This window comes from Microcaecilia unicolor, chromosome 11 (genome assembly GCF_901765095.1).
Source record: "Microcaecilia unicolor chromosome 11, aMicUni1.1, whole genome shotgun sequence".
Taxonomy (NCBI): domain Eukaryota; kingdom Metazoa; phylum Chordata; class Amphibia; order Gymnophiona; family Siphonopidae; genus Microcaecilia; species Microcaecilia unicolor.
In genome coordinates, this window is record NC_044041.1 from 195016000 (window position 1) to 195036797 (window position 20798).

The 20798-nt window shown below is 46.3% G+C and overlaps 1 protein-coding gene across 1 annotated transcript in view; it reads left to right on the plus strand.

Moving 5' to 3' along the window:
• CRYBG2 (crystallin beta-gamma domain containing 2) overlaps window positions 1-20798 on the plus strand; it is a 52029-nt gene that overhangs the window by 23639 nt on the left and 7592 nt on the right. The window contains exons 11-18 of the mRNA XM_030220247.1: window positions 1844-1970; window positions 2996-3028; window positions 5298-5410; window positions 6552-6681; window positions 12499-12638; window positions 14123-14246; window positions 15978-16136; window positions 20059-20218. Coding sequence (XP_030076107.1) covers window positions 1844-1970; window positions 2996-3028; window positions 5298-5410; window positions 6552-6681; window positions 12499-12638; window positions 14123-14246; window positions 15978-16136; window positions 20059-20218 — 986 coding nt within the window. The remainder of the gene's footprint in view (window positions 1-1843; window positions 1971-2995; window positions 3029-5297; window positions 5411-6551; window positions 6682-12498; window positions 12639-14122; window positions 14247-15977; window positions 16137-20058; window positions 20219-20798) is intronic.

Consider the following 20798-nt stretch of genomic DNA (forward strand, 5'->3'; position numbering starts at 1 on the left):
TGGTTTCAGCTGGTGTAACTCCCAGGGCTTTTTTTTTAGGGGGTACTGAGCACCGGCACCTTTTCCCTGGTCTGCTAAAATTGGCCCATGGACCCCAAGTTTTAATGAAAGAGCTCAGGTTCTACACACCAATTCTGCCTTGTCATAGATTCTGCGACCGGTTGCAGGGGGCCTGGCTGTTATGGGGTGGGTCCCTCAGTGATCACCCCACCCCTGAAGGGCGGCCTAGTATTTGAGTACTGGCACCTTTTTTGCTAGAAAAAATGCACTGGTAACTCCTCTCACCCAATGTTGAGCGTGAATCTGGGGCTTTGCACTATTCTATAAAGGGTATCAATTCTGGAATGCCTTTTAAAGAATACTGTTCAGCACTGATTTTTGTGATGTCAAATTTTGAGCGCCATTCATAGAATTTTCCTCTGTATCAGTGGCATACGTAGCTTGCTTGCCACCCAAGGTGGGTCGCTGCTGCACCCCCCAGAGGTATGTTACCACCCCCCCCCCCCCCCCCCCGAGGCACATCACCTCTGAGACACATCACCACCCTGAGGCACATCACCCTTCCCGAGGAGTTTCATCCCTGAAAGTGTGTCACCCACCCCCCACCCCTTAAAAAAGTGTTTGAAAATTGATTTCCAAAGGGCCTTATCTAAGGTCAGTCTGTCAGTGGTAGAAGGAACTGAGCATTTATCCCAAAACTTCTCCACCCTGTGGCTCAATCCTCTGTCTGCTGGACCATACCTTAAAGTGTAACAAGTGGTTATTAGTAAAAACTGCACCAAAACTCAAGGTCTTTTCAAAGTCATTTCTGTGACTGAAAGAGTTCTTTACTTGTGAAAATGGGTTTTATAAAACCGCCCACCCTACGTATGTACAGCCTGTGTGGTGTATCTTTACCCACAGGCTGAGAAGGTGTCCTGAAAGTGGGATTCACACATACTTTTTTTTACCGCAGAAGAATTCTGTATCTTGCTTATCAGATATAAATGCTGTGCAAAGTTTTCCTGGGTAATTGAAAATAAGACAGAGTCTGAAGAGTGAAAAGTAAGCACCCACTCTTCAGTAATGTAGCCAGTTAAAAGACCTACCTCCTAGTATCATCCATTATCCTTCCCTTTAATGTTTTTCATCTCATGCATTAATCCAGTGGTATCTAATGTTTCTTATACCTCACATTAATACTATCTGCTTTTGTCTCACCTAGAATGTAAACCGCACTGAACCCTGGAAAGGGGATGTTAGCGGTATACAAGAATTGATTTGAATTTGAATTCCTAAAGTACAATGCAACCCAATGTCTAACCCAATATATTATCCTCTACCTGCCTTTCATCTCCCTATTCCCCAGTACTTGTTTGAGTATCTGTAAGCCTGTGTACATGTGTGCATATCTCTGCTTATCTAGGTCAGTTAAATGTGGATTTCATATTTTCAAAGCACTTAGCCTTCCAAAGCTCCATAGAAACCTATGGAACTTTGGAAGGCTAAGTGCTTTGAAAATATGCATCTTTGATACCTCATCCCAACCACCACTAACAAGTGCTTTTATGATCTATCAAAGCCTCACGGGTGTGTGTAACAGGACCTGGGTGCATCTATGTCTGTGTGTGGGTGGGGGGGTATGTAGGTGAATGTGTAAGCATGTGCATCCCTGCATATTTTCATGCATTGGTCTTTTTGTGTCTTTGAGAAATCCTAGGGCTCTAAGGAATCTATCTTGAGAGCTGTCCGAACTGTAGCCTTATTTGGGGGGGGTGGGGGGAGACTGTGGCATTCAGAGCCTCTGCTTTTGCTACATTTGCTTATGCTGGAATTACATACCGCTGTCTGCTTTCCTGGACAGGTGGGTAGCGTATTCAGATGTGAACTTCTCTGGAGAGCAGTACATCTTGGAGAAAGGGATGTATCGGAGCTGTCAGGACTGGGGCTCCAGCAACTGCAGAATCTCTTCTCTACAACCTGTCCTCCAGGTGACATTCCTGTTTTCAAGGGGAGATCTGTGCATTACACTCAGCCTGTCTGGGGAAGAGGGACTACTACTACTACTACTTAACATTTCTAGAGCGCTACTAGGGTTACGCAGCGCTGTACAAATTAACAAAGAGGGACAGTCCCTGCTCAAAGGAGCTTACAATCTAAAGGACGAAATGTCAAGTTGGGGCAGTCTAGATTTCCTGAGTAGAGGTAAAGTGGTTAGGTGCCAAAGGTGACATTGAAGAGGTGGGCTTTGAGCAAGGATTTGAAGATGGGTAGGGAGGGGGCCTGGCGTATGGGCTCATGGAGTTTGTTCCAAGCATGGGGTGAGGCGAGGCAGAAAGGGCGGAGCCTGGAGTTGGTGGTGGTGGAGAAGGGTACTGAAAGGAGGGATTTGTCTTGAGAGCGGAGGTTACGGGTAGGACGTAAGGGGAGATGAGGGTAGAGAGGTGAGGAGGGGCTGCAGATCGAGTGCATTTGTAGGTTAATAGGAGAAGCTTGAACTGTATGCGGTACCTGATCGGAAGCCAGTGAAGTGACTTGAGGAGAGGGGTGATATGAGTATATCGGTCCAGGCGGAAGATAAGACGTGCAGCAGAGTTCTGAACGGACTGAAGGGGGCATTACACTCAGCCTGTCTGGGGAAGAGGGAGAGTGTTTGTTGCAATCATCTATGTTACACTTCCCTGTCCTGTGGGGAGAGTGGTGTGACACTTACCTGTCCTCCAGGGTACAGCTGTGTGTGACACTCACCTGTGCCAGGGTGGTGGTGGGAGGGTTGTGTCATTCATCCTTTCCTCTGGGGTAGAGCTGTAGGTGATTATGATCTGACCTTTAGGGGAGGGGGCAGGGGAGGAGGAGAATTTTCTTAAACCCACCTGTCCTGCAGGGAAGAGCTATGCAGGACACTCACATATCCCTCTGGGGTACAGCTATTTAAAGGCTCTGTGGCTTATATAAATGTCTTGCATATAGGAGTAACTGGGTTCTAACAATTAATTTTTGTTGTTTGTTTTTTTAGGTTGGAGGCCAAAGTCTGCACTACACATCAAAGGTAAGAATACATGTCAGACATTTCTATGGACATCCTTGCTTGCGCTGTGAAGTTTCGAATGATCAGATCAAGGAAGCGATAAAACCTTTTTCAGGTCACACATTGAGGCATGCAGCAGCACACATCCTGAGGAAAAAGAGTATTAGTACGATTCAAATACAGCAACGAGAATCTATTACGCCTTTTTAGTGGGACTTGAAAAACCTAACTTAAGAAAACTATTTACTTTGGTTGACTCTAGTTTATCATCCTCCACATCAGTCAATATCTCTCAGCCTTCAGCTGAGGAATTAGCTTTTTTGGGGGTTTTTTGTGAAATTGTATTTACCATTCATTTGATAATTCTCTTTAATGTGATTCATTAGACTTCAACTTTACAATAGATGAGATCCCAGTAGGTCGATACTGGTTTTCCTTTGAGCCAATTTCCACCTTTAAGCTCTGCTCTTTGATTAACAGACACTAGATACTTTTCCCTCATATTTATTCAAAGGTCTTCCGAATTAAATAATAAATTGGATGGTCTCATTTGTCAATGCAACCTTGGCAAATGGTTGGTTTTCTTCCGACATGGGTAACATATTAACTCCAGTCCCAAAACAAGTAAATGGTGATACGTCTTTGAATTCTAATTACTGACCAACCGCGAGCAGTGGCGTAGCTACTTGGGGCCACAGGGGCCTGGCCCCCGTAGACTTGGCCCTGGACCCCCCTGCCGACGATTCTCTAAACCCCCCTCCCACCGCCAACCCTCCCCCGCCACCGCTGTCGCCGTCGGCTACCTTTGCTGGCGGGAGACCCCAACCCCTGCCAGCCAAGGCCCTCTTCTTCTGGCGCAAGGCTTCGTTCTGTTTCTGTGAGTCTGACGTCCTGCACATTTGGAAGATTTGGCAGGTTATAAAACTAACATAACATAACACCTTGAAACTTGGTACTGCTGGATTTCTGCACAGTGATAAATTTGAATACGGTGCCTGACAATGCACATGTGCATGTTTTTAGCATGCAGAGATCGGCCTAATGTTCCAATACAAATTCAGAGAATGGTTATGCAGATAAAAAGTACTTAATGTTATCTCCAATGGAAGTTGGCCAACTGTGCAGATGCAATTTTGAAAATTAATACATACACAGGCAGTTTTCTTAATCACACACAAAACCCAGAGAGAGAAGAGGCAGTGCAGGAAGAGACAACAGCTGGGGACGACAGTGGCTCGGACCCCACTAGACCACTGGCCTGCATGTACAGCTCTTCCACATGCCTTTAAGCTCCTGCCTCTTCCTCTTTGGTGCCGCCTGATTTGATGTTGGCCCCACATTTGACTTTGTGCTTAACTGGAGATTACAGGAATAGCAGGACATTACAGAATTGACTCTTAACCTGGACTGTCAGGGGGGGGGAGGGGCACAGTTTGAGAGTGCAGCCGATGGAGTACATGATGGTCCTAAGTACCCTTGTATACCACCAGGGAAAGCCCTGTTCGGGAGCACAGTAGATCCAGTGGCGTACCAAGGGGGGGGGGGGGCGGGGGGGGCGGTCCACCCCCGGGGGCATGCCGCTGGGGGGGGGTGCCGCACGCCTGTTGTCTCCGCTCGTTTCGTGCTCCCTCTGTTCCGGGGCAGAGGGAGCATGGAACAAGCGAAGCCGACAGGTGTGCGGCACGCCCCCCCCCCCCCCCCAGCAGGTAAAATGCACCCGGGGGGTGTCCTTTCGCAGGGGGGAGGGGGTGGCCTTTCGCCGGGGGGTGGGGGGGTCGTGCTTGCACCCTGGGGGGGCATCGACGATCCGCCCCAGGTGTCAGCCACCCTAGGAACGTCACTGAGTAGATCCTTCTTGCTCTGCCGCACTGGGTCTTCTCTTCTGTTCTTTAGTGTTTCAGCTTCTTAACGTCAGAATAAATGGGAACGTTGGCTTGATTTTGGGACTGAATACTTAGCTTTTTGCTATGTCCGCTTGCTCCAGCAATTGGGGGGGAGGGGTGCTGACAGATGTCACTAACTGATGACCTTGGTTTGATTTTGCTGCTGTGTTTTAATGTAGCGTTTTGTCCTGTGTCGCACCTCCCCCTTCTCCATCTTCTTCATCTTCCAAGCACAACAGGCAGCCCCTGCTCTTCATGGTCTTCTGCTTTTTCTCTTCCAGGCCCAGGTCCTGACTCTGTTGTCCCTTTTTCTTCAGCCCGCCTGTTAGCTCTGGTTCCACTAATCTCAGCCTCTCCATAGCTATATCTGTCCTCTGACTTCTCAAGTTTATGTCCTTTGCCCACAGATCCATCTCTTCTCTGAACCTGACTTCAAAGGGACTCACATTACCTATGAAGATGACAGGACATCCCTACCCGAGTCTTTCAACACACAGTCATGCAGGGTCCGTGGAGGCAGGTAATGCCACTTTCAGGAGCAGGGGTGGGGGTAGGGACACTTCTGCTGCTTTCTAATTCCATGGAACACTGGGGACTATGGGGCCAGTTGTATAACAGGGTATCTAGAATTCGGTGATGGGAGGATCAATGGTAGGTATCTATTCTATAAAAGAAAGTAGGCGCCATAACCGGGTATATATGCCTATAGCATTTAGGCACAAGCAGTTACACCAGTCATGGAGTGGGGGAGTGGCCTAGCCTGGTGTCCTTGGTTCAATTCCCACTACAACTCCTTATGACTCTGGGCTAGTCACTTAACCCTCCATTGCCCCAGGAACAAATAAGTACCTGTATATACTACGTAAATGCTTTGAATGTAGTTGCAAAAACCACAGAAAGGCAGTATATCAAGTCCCATTATCAAGATTACATGCACAAACTCAAAGAGTAGTAACATTCCATGTAGAACCCCAAAGAACAGCAAGATTCCGGAATCCCAAAGAGTAAGGAGTGGAGGAGTAGCCTAGTGGTTAGTGCAGTGGACTTTGATCCTGGGGAACTGGGCTTGGTTCCCACTGCAGCTCCTTGTGACTGGGCAAGTCACTTAACCCTCCATTGCCCCAGGTACATATAAGTACCTGTATATACTACGTAAATGCTTTGAATGTAGTTGCAAAAACCACAGAAAGGCAGTATATCAAGTCCCATTAACAAGATTCCATACAGAATCTCAAAGAGCAGCAACATTCCATGTAGAACCCCAAAGAATAGCAAGATTCCGGAATCCCAAAGAGTGAGGAGGAGTAGCCTAGTGGTCAGTGCAGTGGACTTTGATCCTGGGGAACTGGGTTCAATTCCCACTGCAGCTCCTTGTGACTCTGGGCAAGTCACTTAACCCTCCATTGCCCCAGGTACCAAAACATAGATTGTGAGCCCTCTAGGGACAGAGAAAGTACCTGCATAGAATGTGTACAGCACTGCACACATCTAGTAGCACTATAGAAATGATTAAAGCTGAATGTTATTTCCAGGGCTGCAGTTATGTATTTTCTGATCAGGGTGTGGTGCTTCAGTTGGCGGGAAGAGAGGGAGGAGGATCAGAGGAGACTTGTGTAACAGAAGAAGTCATTTACAATCTTTTTTTCCCTTTTTCTCTGCAGCTGGATTCTGTATTCCAACAAAGAGTACTCCGGGGAGCAGTATGTATTGTGTGAGGGGCAGTATCCGACCTGTGCAGCAATGGGGTGTCTGTCAGAGGCATCTGTCTGGTCGCTAAGGAAGGTCCCACTTGTAAGTTTGCAGGAAAGCTCTCTTCTCTCCCCAACACTGTAGGGTCTCAGAGCTCTTCCCATCTTGCCTCTGACTATATCTGAAGACTGTGATATAAACAGAGAGAGACACGATCCCGATGTTACTGCATTGGTTAACAATATTGTTTTATTTAAATAATAGATGAACCAGGAGTATAACCAGACACCCAATTTTGGTGAGCCTGAGTCCAAAAGTGGGTGGGCATGAGAATCCCACCCCCCACCTGGCATCTTTCCCTCCCCTCCCTCCAGATGATCGGGGTCTCTTTACTCCACTCCCCCAACTCCTGGTCCCTTTTAAATCCTTTAGTTCTGCACCAGCAGCGAGCAGCAGCTCATACCTGCTGCTCAAGCCGGCCCGACCCTAACCTCTGACACAACTTCCTGAAGAATTTAAAATATACTGGAGGTTGGGGAAGTGCAGCTAAGAGACTCGCAATCACTTGGGGGGGGGGGGGAGGGGAAGGCAGAGATGCCAGAAATTCTCAGCTAGTGGGGCTTTTGGATCCCCGCCAGCCACATCATAGATGTGTCGCAGCTGAGTGGGTCTTTCAAAGTGGGTGGGCCTGTGCCCACCCGGGCCCACCCATGGCTATGCCACTGAGATGAACATACAGTCATAGGGAAATGAATAACTCCTATATATGTCAAGCATTCAGAGATGTCCTTTTGTCACACCAGAAGGCTATTTATGGAGTTCTATCTACTACTGTTACTACTTCTCATATTTATAATGCTACTAGATGTATACGACACTGTACACAAACCCATAAGAGACAGTCCCCACTCATTTGAGCTTACAGTCTATTCATGACTGACAGAGAGGGCAAACATCCAAAGATCCCCTGTCCTAGAGTGAATAAGCCACACTGAACCCGCAAAAAGGTGGGAAAATGTGGGATACAAATGCAATAAATAAATAAATCAAACCTCCAATTAATTTCTATATCTATTCTTCAGGTTGTGACCTTTGTTACTTTGCTTACCTTGAAGAGCTGATTTGTTTTACTTTGAGTCCCACCCTCCCTGCCCCATAACCACACACCCCACTTCCTGTTTTTCTTATGCAGACTTTCACTGGGTATTTCTCTGTGCCTGGAAGGCTCACAATCTAAGTTTGTACCTGAGGCAATGGAGGGTTAAGTGGCTTGCCCAAAGTCACAAGGAGCAGCAGTGGGAATTTGAACTGGCCACCTCTGCATGTCAAGACGGTGCTCTAACCACTAGGCCACTCCACCTAGTTTAGCGGCTGTAGATTGGATTGGATTGGGTGTCACCGTCGATAATACACTGAAACCTTCTGCTCAGTGTGCTGTTGCGGCTAGGAAAGCGAATAGAATGTTGGGTATTATTAGGAAAGGTATGGAAAACAGGTGTGAGGCTGTTATATCGCTCCATGGTGCGACCGCACCTTGAGTATTGTGTTCAATTCTGGTCGCCGCATCTCAAGAAAGATATAGTGGAATTGGAAAAGGTGCAGCAAAGAGCGACTAAAATGATAGCAGGGATGGGTCGACTTCCCTATGAAGAAAGACTAAGGAGGCTAGGGCTTTTCAGCTTGGAGAAGAGACGGCTGAGGGGAGATATGATAGAGGTATATAAAATAATGAGTGGAGTGGAACAGGTGGATGTGAAGCGTCTGTTCACGCTTTCCAAAAATACTAGGACTAGGGGGCATGCGATGAAACTACAGTGTAGTAAATTTAAAACAAATCAGAGAAAATATTTCTTCACCCAACGCATAATTAAACTCTGGAATTCGTTGCCGGAGAACGTGGTGAAGGCGGTTAGCTTAGCAGAGTTTAAAAAGGGGTTAGACGGTTTCCTAAAGGACAAGTCCATAACCTGCTACTAAATGGACTTGGGAAAAATCCACAATTCCAGGAATAACATGTATAGAATGCTTGTACATTTGGGAAGCTTGCCAGGTGCCCTTGGCCTGGATTGGCCACTGTCGGGCCACTGTCGTGGACAGGATGCTGGGCTCAATGGACCTTTGGTCTTTTCCCAGTGTGGCATTACTTATGTACTTATGAGCTGTAAGTGCTTGAAGGAGTAAAGGGGAATACCAGCATAAAGGGAATTGCTGTAGTCTAAGTGCAAAATTACCAAGGCAAGAATAAGTGAGTGAAGGAGCGAGGCAAGAAGAAAAGGTCAGACCGAACGAATTCGGTGGAGAGAGAAAAAAGAGGCATGAATCACTGAATTGATCTGAGGCTTAAATTAAGCTTGCTGTCAAAAATGGTACCTAGAACCTTGATGGCGTCTTTGTAGGGAAGGGCAAGGCCACCAACAGATGGGGGGAATGAAGGGTGCCGGGGAGGGGGGAAACGGAAAACAGATAGCTTCATACTTTTTTGGTGTTAAGAAACAGAAGATTAGGTTTGAGCCAAGTGGAGACCTGCTTCGGACAACCGTTAAGAAGAGAGATAAAAAGCGAAGGATCAGTAACACTGCAAAGTATGTGGATGTCAGATCCAAGATGGCCGCGCTCTGTTAGGACGCTTTGACTCGCACTCCTCCTGAAAATGCCTAAGCGCCAAGGGAAGATAGCGGCCAGAGCCTCCCCGCTTACTCCCTCATTACCGGGTCCAATAGACCGATTTGTGCGACCATTGGGGGTTAACCAAAACGGCGGAACGCCTCCGGTAGTGAACGCTGGCAATTGGGAGATATCAGCTTCCTCCAGCTTGGATACCACCTTGAGCCCCGCCGCGCGCTCTCCACCTCCTCAGCCGATAGGCGCAAGCTCCTTCCTGCTGGAACCGACAGGGTCGCCCCAAGTGGGAATCAAGGACTCAGAAGAACGCCGGTTGGAGATTTCGTTTGCTACAATGGAAGGAACAGAGGGCAGCTTGCCCGAAGAGTCGCCGCGGTCTGAGAGGAGAGGAGCTGAGGAACAGGGTGAGAAGAGTGGACAGTCATCTGCAAGGTACGAGCTTCCTAAAGAGTTGATAGTTAAACCAAAGGAAGTAACGTTGGATGTATTGTGGGACTTAATGTCTACACTGGGACAAATATTTCTTAAACAGAATAATGACATTGCATTGAGAGTAAACTCCTTGGAAGTTGAATTACAAAAAAGAGAAGAGGAGGATAAGGCTTTGGATGAAAAAATGGATAAAATCGATCAAAGAATTGCGAAAATAGAAACTTTACAGCCAATGATGGCAAAGGATTTAACGAATCTAAGACAAAGAATGGAAATATTTGATAACTATACCAAAAATCATAATCTGAGATTTGTTAATTTCCCTAGAGTTCCTAATGTAGCCCCTCTTGAGATGTTAAAACGTTACCTACATACTGTTTTGAATATACCAGTTCAGAATTTACCACCATTCTCTCAAGTTTACTATATTCCAGGGAAAGACTTGAATCCGCTTGAACAGCCTTTAGAGGTTTCTCTTTTGCTTGAATCCTCTGACTCTGAATTGGCAACAGCCGCCACTCTCGTGGCGACTGTTGCATTATTGCCTGACAAAGATTGGATCTTCCGTCTGTTTTTCCGGAATAAAGAAAAACCTTTTTTAGGTTTTAATGTATTGCTTTTTCCTGATGTCTCAAAAGAGACAAGAAGACGGAGGAAACAATTTTTGCTCCTTAGGCCTGAAGTTTTGCACTTGGGGGGTACCTTTTTTCTAAGATACCCCTGCAAGTGCGTAATTAGGCTTGAGGGGAAGAAATATGTGTTTACAGAACCTGTCCATGTCTCAGCACTTGTAACCTCAGCGAAACAGGAAAAGTGCTAAAGAAGAGATATTAACCCTACTTAACAGAGAATGCTTAATCCTGTATGTTTAATTTTCCCTTTATTTTATTTTTCTTCTCCTATTTCCGAATTCTTGAATCTCAATTTATGGACTTGAGCATCATGCTTCCTGATAATTTTTCTTTTTATTATTATATGTAATTTCTTATTTACTGGATGCTTTCCAAAACAAGATTGTTTCTTGTATGATATGTTAAATGAATAAATAATTAAAATGAAAAAAAAAAAAAAGTATGTGGATGTCATCAGCATAACAGAATGGTGTACAACCATGATCTTGAACAATGGTCAGTAGCGGAGACAGAAAGATGTTAAAGAGTATTGGAGTGAGAATAGAATCTTGAGGTACTCCTGACTGCAGCGCAAAGAGGAAGTAGCTGTACGATTGAAATTTAACTGAAAGGTACGACCCCAGAGATATCTAGAAAAGTGTCTGTGATACCAATGGAGCTTAAACGGTGAAGCAGCAGAGAGTGATCTACCAGATCGAAGGCAGAGGAGAGATCCAAGGAACCAACCACTAAAGGAGAGAGCCAAGGAACCAACTACTACTGAGTGATACCTATCCAAAGAAGCATAAATGGAGTCATTGAGGGCTAAGAGGAGAGTTTCAGTGCTGCGTTGTTGACAGAAGCCAGCTTGAAAGGGCTGAAGGATATTTGTGTTCTTGATAGGTTGTTCTAGCTGAATGAGAATAAGTTTCTCAAAAATCTTTGAAAAGAAAGGAAGGTTGGAAATACGGCAGAAGCTAGATGGGAGTTGAGGTGAGGTGTTTTTTTTTAAAGAGGGTGCACAAGGGATGTTTCCAGGCGGAGGGGACTTGGCCCTGAGATAGACTAAGATGCAGTAGAGGGATGAGATGAGGAATAACATGAGAAGCAAGACGTTTCGCGAGAAGTGCAGGTCAAGGGTCGGCCTTGAGGTAGAGTTGATTAAATGGACGGTTAGGAGTGATGTCACCTTGCTGAAGCGGCAGGATGGAGAGAGGCAAAACAGGAGACGTGCAATGAGACTAATGGAACCTGTGATAGAGAACAGAGCAGAGAGACAGCATAATACAGGTACAATGAAACATCCTGACAGGAAGTTGAGGGGACAAGTTCAGTTGAGAAATATAGACAGGACAAACTGAAGGCAAAATATGTCCAGTTGAATAAAATATGAGGAACTTGTAAGCTAGCCCAGGGCAGAGTGAGTGGGTAGTCGGTGCATGTATTAGGTTTGGGCTTATTTCTGCATACATCTGGTAGCACTATATATAAACAGATGACTAAGCATGTAATTTTTTATAAGTGACGAGTACGTAGGACAGTGGTTTTTGCACATTCAAGTAGGAGCTTAAAAACACATAAAAGGAAGCGGTCAGAAGATATCACAGCTAGTTTTATGTGATAAACTGATAGGAAGTTCGGGGGCAGCAGGGGTGGGATTGGAACTCAGGTGCATATTTAATAAAATACACATGTATTCTTACTCAGAAGAACAAAAAGAGGCAGCTGTATGGCTGTTGCCGGCGTGGCATGCAGCAAATTGACCCTACCACCGGGCTCTCTATTTTTATACAGGAGCACCAAAGTATCATATAAATTACGTGTGTCCCTTGGTGTACTTAAGCTTGTCAACTCACACCTGCCAATGACATGGCTTAAGAGGGTGCCCCTAAAAATGGACATGTCAATGCCGACTTATGCTAGTATTCTATAATGAAATCTTGGTGCCAAGATGCCATTGTAGAATTGGCGCTTAGTGGATGGCATTAGGAACAAATGGGGTAATTCTCTAAATTTAAGTACCCCATGTGTCGGAGTCCACTATAAATTTACTCTGAATGATCAGTGATTAAGAACTTGTAATGTTTCAAACTGGACTATTATTATCCAGTGTCCTGCTGGTCTAGTCATTAAATTGTTATAATCATAGTATAAGTTCAATGTTTTTTCTCTCCTCTTTGCTCCATCCCTCATTTCCTACCTTTCCACTGTGCCCTCCCTTTTCTCTGTTTCTCCACCTCTCTCTCATATACAGAAATTCTCAGAACCTTCAATCTCTCTCCACGGCTTGGAGTGCTTTGAAGGCAAAGAGATCGACCTGAACAAAGAGGTGCGGAGTCTGCAGGCCGAGGGTTTCAATAACCATGTGCTGTCCCTGCGGGTAAAAGGTGGAATGTGAGTGTCTAGACACAGGCTGCTTTGAGTTTCTTTCAGTACAGATCTGGCGATATCACACTCAGTACAGACTAAGTGGTCTCCTCAGCAAAAACCAGGCTATATTCCCTCTGTAAAGACCAGGCTACACCTCCTTCAGGACAAAACAGACAAAAGCGCTGGTGTTGTAGGCTGGCTCAGTACCTCAGTGCACGTGCCAGGACTTCTTCACCCCAGGTCAGCTGGGGCGAGGATAATATTATGAAGCGTTTCTCATCTGGAACTAGACCTGGCTGAAATCGTGCATGTAAGCTCACAAGCTGAAAAGATGGTGTATTCATCAGGGCCGCCGAGAGACTAGGCTGGGGCCGTGGCAAGGCTGCCCCGCCTCCACCCCCCCCCCCCCCCCCCGCCACTGCCACCGCCCATCGTTCCCCCTGCCGCTGCAGTCCACCTGCCTGCCTCCCTGGCTCCGGGCCCCCTGCATTCAAGGTGGCAGTCGCAGATCGCCTCTCTTCTGGCCTTCCCTCCCTGTGTCCCGCCCTCATCTGATGTAACTTCCGGTTTCCATTTACTATGGAACTTACCTCGCAGTTGCGCTGAGGCCCCAATTGCTACTGATGGTCTGTCTTCCTATTGTTACAATTACGCAGTGTGTTCTTTCTAGTGAAAAAGGTACCGGCACTCAAATGCCAGACCACCTTTCAGGGGTGGGGTGATCACTGAGGGACCCACCCCGCAATAGCCAGACCCCCTGCAACCAGTCAAAGAACCTATGACAAGGCAGAGTTTGTGTGTAGAGCCTGAATTCTTTCATTAAAACTTGGGTCAATTTTAGCAGACAATGGAAAAGGTGCCGGTACTCAGTACCCCCAAGTACCCCCTCAAAAAAAGCCCTGCTATTATGAATAATTACATCACGTTTTGACCACTGTCTATTTAACACCAGCTGGATGCAGGCTTCCTTTCTGAACTAAGCATAAAACCAGTGCCTTTTTGGACTTTTAAAATATGACCCCCTCGTATGTTCTTGAGTGGGACATTTCCTGAAGCCAGTTCTCATGGTTTTTAACCGTTCTTTATTTTTACGTTCATGTTTTAAAATTGCTTATTCTCACTCCTGGCCTTTGGGCTTTGCCAAGTTCTATCCCGGATCCTCTACCCCATATATTTAGGCCATATGTGGCACTGATTTCCTGGGTCTGAGATGGCAGAGTGCCAGTCTGGCTAAATTCTTGTAGAGCTGCCGTGGGTAACTGTGACAGGAGCGGTACTTGGTTCAACCATTCCCTCCAGCATTAGGGTCAGATATGAGGAGGAACAGTCACAAGCTCACTGACAGCCATCATCACTTTTCATGTAATATTTCAGAAGGAAGAGTAATAAAATGGATTTCTAGGAATGGATAATGAGACAAACACATTTTTAGACTAATCTCTCTTTTCTCCTCTGACCCTTCCCCCCCCCCCCCCAACTCCTTATCCCCTTTCTTATCCATGTGCCAGATGGGTGTTGTATGAACACAGTGACTTCAGGGGCCGTCAGTGGCTGCTGGATTGCAAGGAGATCACCAGTTGGCTGAAATACAGCGGACTTCAGCAAATAGGATCACTCCGTCCCATCAGACAGGTGGGCCAAAAGGCAGCTGCTCTCTGTGATGCTTCAGTTACATCTAGGAAGTGGGTTAATCCACAGGCAATCCTGGTCTTCTGAGGAGAAGAAATGTGTATGTCTGCTGCAGTTACCAGTTACTCAAAAAAGTTATTGGCCTGGAATGGTACCTGGCCAGTAGCCAAACTGGGTCAGACCAATGGTCCATGTAGCTCAGTATCCTGTTTTCCAAACACTGGCCAAGACAGGACACAAGTACCTGGCAGAAACCCAAATCGTGGCAACATTCTATGTAGAACCCCAAAGAATAACAAGATTCTGGAATCCTAAAGAGTGACAAGATTCCATGCAGAATCTCAATTCCAAGTAGAACCTCAAAGAATAGCAAGATTCTGGAATCCTAAAGAATGACAAGATTCCATGCAGAATATCAAATAGTAGCAACATTCCATGTAGAACCCCAAAGAATAGCAAGATTCTGGAATCCTAAACAGTGACAAGATTCCATGCAGAATCTCAGAGTAGCAACATTCCATACTACAAATCCCAGGGCAAGCAGTTGCTTCCCATGTCTGTCTCAATAGCAGACTATGGACTTTTCCTCCAGGAATTTCTCCAAACCTTTTTAAAATCCATACACGCTAACTGCCGTTACCACCTCCTACTGAGCCGGCTATCTGCTGATATTCAGCGGGAGATAGCCAGATGTCTCCCCCTGAATATTGCCAGTCAACAGCTAGTAGATAGCCAATTATATCAAACGATATAACTGGCTATCTGCCAATTTTCAGCACATCACTTGCCAAGTTTGGTGGCCACATATGGCCATGTCAATACATGGAATATCTATGTCCGGTTCAAACTTAACCGGCCAGTGCTGAATATCAGTCAAGTTGAAACCGGCCAAAAATAAGCCAGACATTCAATGCCGGTCATTGGACACAGCCCGACATTGAATATCTGCCCCGAAGTTTCTCAAAGTTCAATATGACTCTTGTGAAAATAAGGCCCACTCATTTTCAACAAGCATCCTCACCCTTTCCCAGCAGCCCTGGTACAGTGACTCTGCACAGTATACCAATCTGTTCCCCTTTCCCCCAGAACTCCCTTTTCCTCCCATCCTCTACTCAACACTTTGTTTCTCCAACTGCCCCTTTCTTCTCCCTTGGCTCCCATATCAAGCATCCAGAGTTTCTCTCTTCCCTTACCCTCTCACTTTGCCCCAGTATCCCCCTGCCCATAGTATGTGTGTGAGAAAAGCATCACGTAGATCCTGTGAGAGCTAGGGTGAAGGTTACACTATATGTAGGGCAGGGAAGAGGCAGATCCTTTGGGAGTCGGGGTGAGAGTTATGCTGTATATGGAGAAGGGATGGGACAGATCCTCTGGGAGTTGGAGTGAAGGTTACACTAGATGTGGGGCAAGGAACGGGAAGATCCTCTGGGAGTTGGTTTGAGGATTATTCTATATACAGAGCAGGGATGGGGTGGATCCTGGAGGAGAGATGCCTAATGTATGTGAGACAGTGATGGGCAAGGTCTTGTAGGAGATGGGTTGAGGTTTATGCTGTCATGAAGCAGATTCTGTGGGAGTTCAGTGAGAGTTATGTTGTATATGGAGTAGGGATGAGGAGGTGAATTCTTTGGGAGTTGGGATGGTTACCCTGTTTATGGGGCAGAACCTCTGGGAGTTGGGATGTAAATGTGAGGTATGGACTTTTCCTCATCTTATTTTGTTTGTGTGTTCCAGAAACGCATTTACTTCCATGTTAGAAATGAGGCTCTGCAGCTGTTCCTGTGTGTCCGAGAGGATGTAGAAGAAATGAAAGCTGGCAGAGTCCTGGTGTCCGAGCCAAGTGACCAGGCTCAATTAGTCTGGTACTATGAGGAGGGATATATTAAAAACCAGGTTAGGACTCAGGTGTTTCTTTACTGATCTCACTTGCTCAACTGTGGTAATATATGAGCCCAGAAGGAACCATAACTTACCCGCAGGCAGCCAACTCAAAGGAGTGAAGAGTTTGGAGAGGGCGGGCAAACAGAATTAAAACAATTACTTGTTTCTGATCTGTGTTGGGTGGTTTCTTCTGCTGAGCACTTACTTGTTATATTGTAAAATATTGGAGCCTGATATTCAGACGGCAGTGATCAGTGTTTCGCTGAACGCCGCCGGTGTTTTGACTGGAAACTCAATGCTGGGCCATGTTCGGGCTCTAGCATTGAATTTCCAGGTATACGGAGCCGGCAAAACATAGCCGGTTAAGTGGGATATTCAGCACTTAACCGGCTATGGTGAACTGCATAGAGACAGGACTGTGTTTTATCCGATCCTTTTTATGTGGTTACCTTGGCCGGTTAAGTGCTGAATATTGACACTTAACCAGCCGAATTCTGACTCTGCCTTGGAATGCCGATAGGCGCTAACTGAACATTTTTCAGCAGCGCTATCCAGTTAAGGACCGCTGAAATGAGCGGTTAGCCCCGAACAAGTGATTAAAACAGGCAGGAGCCATTTCTGGCCGGTTAAATCACATTGAATATCGACTCCTATGTCTTAGCAGCCAAAGAGCAGTTTGACCATAGACTCTTTAAGGTCAATTCTATACCAGGGCGGCTACAATTAGGCAGCTAGAGGACATGAGGTAGGAGCCTATTCTGTAAAGGAAGATAGGTGTCTAATTCCTTTATAAAGTGCTTAATTCTAACCTGATATATTTGTGCTTAACATCTCGGCATGATCACTTAGGCGAGCCGTAGAGTAGGTGTAAATATTAGCACCTAAGTGGTGCAGGCCATGTATGAGTCCTACCCACATATGAGCCCTGCTCATGTATAAGCCCTGCCTATGTATAAGCCCCACCCATATATAAGCCCTACCCATGTATGAACCCCCTTACAAGTACCTGCATTGTAAGCTAAATGGGTAATTACAGTACGGAGCATAGGCAGAATTTTGCCAGTTATACAGATACATGCTCACATATGTGCATAAATGCCTGTGATAGCATGAGTGAAAGATGAGTGCTGGGCCTTCAGAGCAGTGGCGTAGCTACAGGTGGGCCTGGGTGGGCCAGAGCCTAGCCATCTTGGAATCAGGCCCACCCAAAATTGTGCCACTGTTACTGTGGATGACCAAGATCCCTAAACCTTGCCAGCAGAAGATTTCCTCCACCTTGGGCAGCCAGCACTCTTCCAAAGAGCAGCTGGCAGCACTTGACTCGAGCTGACGCCGACATTGGCCCTGCTGCACATGCTTAGCGTTCATGCATGCATAACCTGCTGGCGACAATAGCAGCTCAAGACAAGTGCTGCCAGTTGCCAGTGGAGGAGTGGCTTAGTGGTTAGAGTGGTGGACTTTGGTCCTGGGTAGCTGGGTTCGATTCTCACTTCAGGCACAGGCAGTTCCTTGTGAGTCTGGGCAAGTCACTTAACCCTCCATTGCCCCATGTAAGCCGCATTGAGCCTGCCATGAGTGGGAAAGCGCAGGGTACAAATGTAACAAAAATAAAATAGATACTATTGGAGATTCTACATGGAATGTTGCTACTATTGGAGATTCTACATGGAATGTTGCTATTCCACTAGCAACATTCCATGTAGAAGCCTGCGCGGCCACATTGGTGATCTGCAAGGGCCGACTTCCAATAGTAGCAACAGTGGAGGAGTGGCCTAGTGGTTAGGGTGGTGGATTTTGGTCCTGAGGAACTGAGTTCGATTCCCACTTCAGGCACAGGCAGCTCCTTGTGAGTCTGGGCAAGTCACTTAACCCTCCATTGCCCCATGTAAGCTGCATTGAGCCTGCCATGAGTGGGAAAGCGCAGGGTACAAATGTAACAAAAATAAAATAGATACTATTGGAGATTCTACATGGAATGTTGCTACTATTGGAGATTCTACATGGAATGTTGCTATTCCACTAGCAACATTCCACGTAGAAGGCCGCGCAGGCTTCTGTTTCTGTGAGTCTGACGTCCTGCACGTACGTGCAGGACGTCAGACTCGCAGAAGCAGAAGCCTGCGCGGCCACATTGGTGATCTGCAAGGGCCGACTTCCACATGGAATGTTGCTAGTGGAATAGCAACATTCCATGTAGAATCTCAAATAGTAGCAACAGTGGAGGAGTGGCCTAGTGGTTAGGGTGGTGGACTTTGGTCCTGGGGAACTGAGGAACTAAGTTCGATTCCCACTTCAGGCACAGGCAGCTCCTTGTGACTCTGGGCAAGTCACTTAACCCTCCATTGCCTCATGTAAGCCGCATTGAGCCTGCCATGAGTGGAAAAGCGCAGGGTACAAATGTAATAAAAATAAAATTTAGCACAGTGTTGGCTGCCCGAAGAGGAGGAAATCTTCAGCTGGTGGGGTTTAGGGATCCCTGCCATCTCAGGTATTTAATATTCTCAGTTGGGAGGCGGGCGGGTGGGTGGGAAGGGGTGGAAAGTGGAGCCGGGGGGGGGGGGGGGAGAGACAAATTCCATGTCCATCCACCTTGGGCTCAGGCCCACCCAAAGTTGGCCATCTGGCTAGGCCCCTGCTTCGCAGAACAGCTGGACCAGGTAAGAATTTAAACAGGATTCTTTATTTCTTAAAGCAAAATATACTGAAGCCTGTCTATTGCACGGGCAAGCTGTCTTGCAGATACAGTTGCTTGTAAACTCAGTGAAAACTCCAACCCCAAGAACAAAATGCAGAAGCTTAAAGACAGCTTTACTCTAACCCTAGCCTATACCTGGTACAAAAACTCTGCAGTCTTCAGTTCTCTTACACATATAGTGGAAGGAAATGGGGGGGGGGGGGGGGGGGGAGAGAGAACCAGTTCCCTTCTTCCCTGGGCCCATCTTTGGACGCTGCAGCTCTTCCTGGGAATCCCCCTGGAGAGCTCTTCCTTCCTGTTCTGGGCTTCCCTATTCTGTTCTTCCTCTAGGAATTTTTACTCTGCTTTAGTTTGGGCTCCACCCTCCTGGCTCAAAGGACTAGCTGTGCCTGCTTGACCCATTTCCTTTCTACTACACACTGCAGTCTCTAGTCTCCTAAGATAATCCTGTAAGGGAGCATTATTAAGGGAGGCTAGAGGAGTGTGGTAGCCGTGTTAGTCCACTCTTAAGGTTATCAATAGAAATCAAACAAAATAAAACATGGAAAAGAAAATAAGATGATACCTTTTTTATTGGACATAACCTAATACATTTCTTGATTAGCTTTCGAAGGTTGCCCTTCTTCATCAGATCGGAAATAAGCAAATGTGCTAGCTGACAGTGTATATAAGTGAAAACATTCAAGCATTACTATGACAGTCTGACAGGGTGGGAGGATGGGGGTGGGTCGGAGGTATGCATGGGGACATCAAAGCATATCATTGATATTCTAACAGGATGGGTGTGGATAGGTGAGGGGTGGGGGTGATCAACAGAGAAATACAGCTTTATGGTTTATAATGGGCTAGGAACCCCAGATCCTTGTTAAGTCCTTTCTGTTGGGTGTTAAAATATTCAATCATTCTGACTTCAAAGGTCAATACCTCATAATGTCATTATTCCAAACATTTACGCATGCAATGAGCACATAAATGTTTGCTCTCTTATTTAGCCTTTGACATAGGTTGTTGTACTCGGGTTCCATCTAATATTCTACCTTAGATTCCTCAGTTACCATGCTGTCTTTCATAGAAGACTGCCAAGTGCTGTCCATCTTTTGGCTGCTGCACCTGTGATGCCTTTCGGTTACAATACTCTATCTCATTGCGTTTTCTCTGACGATCCTCCTGTTCTTACAGGCACCGTATCTGTCTGTGTATCTTTCCCAGAGATTGATTCTGAGACTTCTTTATTTTCAGGTTGCTCCAACCATGAGCCTGCAGGTGATTGGAGCTGCTGATAAGGGGGCCAAGGTGGTGCTGTGGTCCCAGAATCGACTGCCAAGCCAGACCTGGAGAATAGAGCCCAATGGACATATCTGCAGTGAGATGTTTCAAAATATGATCTTGGATATCAAAGGTAAGGCGGGGGAGGGGAAGGGCTAAAGAGTATGGGGCTGGATCCAGGAATCTTGTCCATGTGGATGATGGGAGAGGGAAAGACCTATAAATAGGGGCATTCTCAAATGTAAAATCACCCAGAAGGATTGGAGAGTATTTCCTGCAGGCACCTTGCCGATTCCCAGAGAATTATAATGGAAGGTCGCAACTGAAATATGACTTTGTTTGTTGGATAAGAAAAACGGAAAAGACATGGGAAGAGAAGGAGATGATGGGAGACATAAGGAAAAATAATGAGGTGAGGAGATCACCTGAAGTGAGAGTCACTATTCTTCGATAAAGGACCAGGATAGACCTCAGAAGATTCTAAGCTTGAAGTCACAGCTGCCCAGACTGTGGATCAGAATTCAGAACCCCATATATAGTCACTAACGACTACAATCAGTAAATTGGGTGCCCAAAAAAATCCACATGTTTGTTACATTTGTACCCCGCGCTTTCCTACTCATGGCAGGCTCAATGCGGCTTACATGGGGCAATGGAGGGTTAAGTGACTTGCCCAGAGTCACAAGGAGCTGCCTGTGCCTGAAGTGGGAATC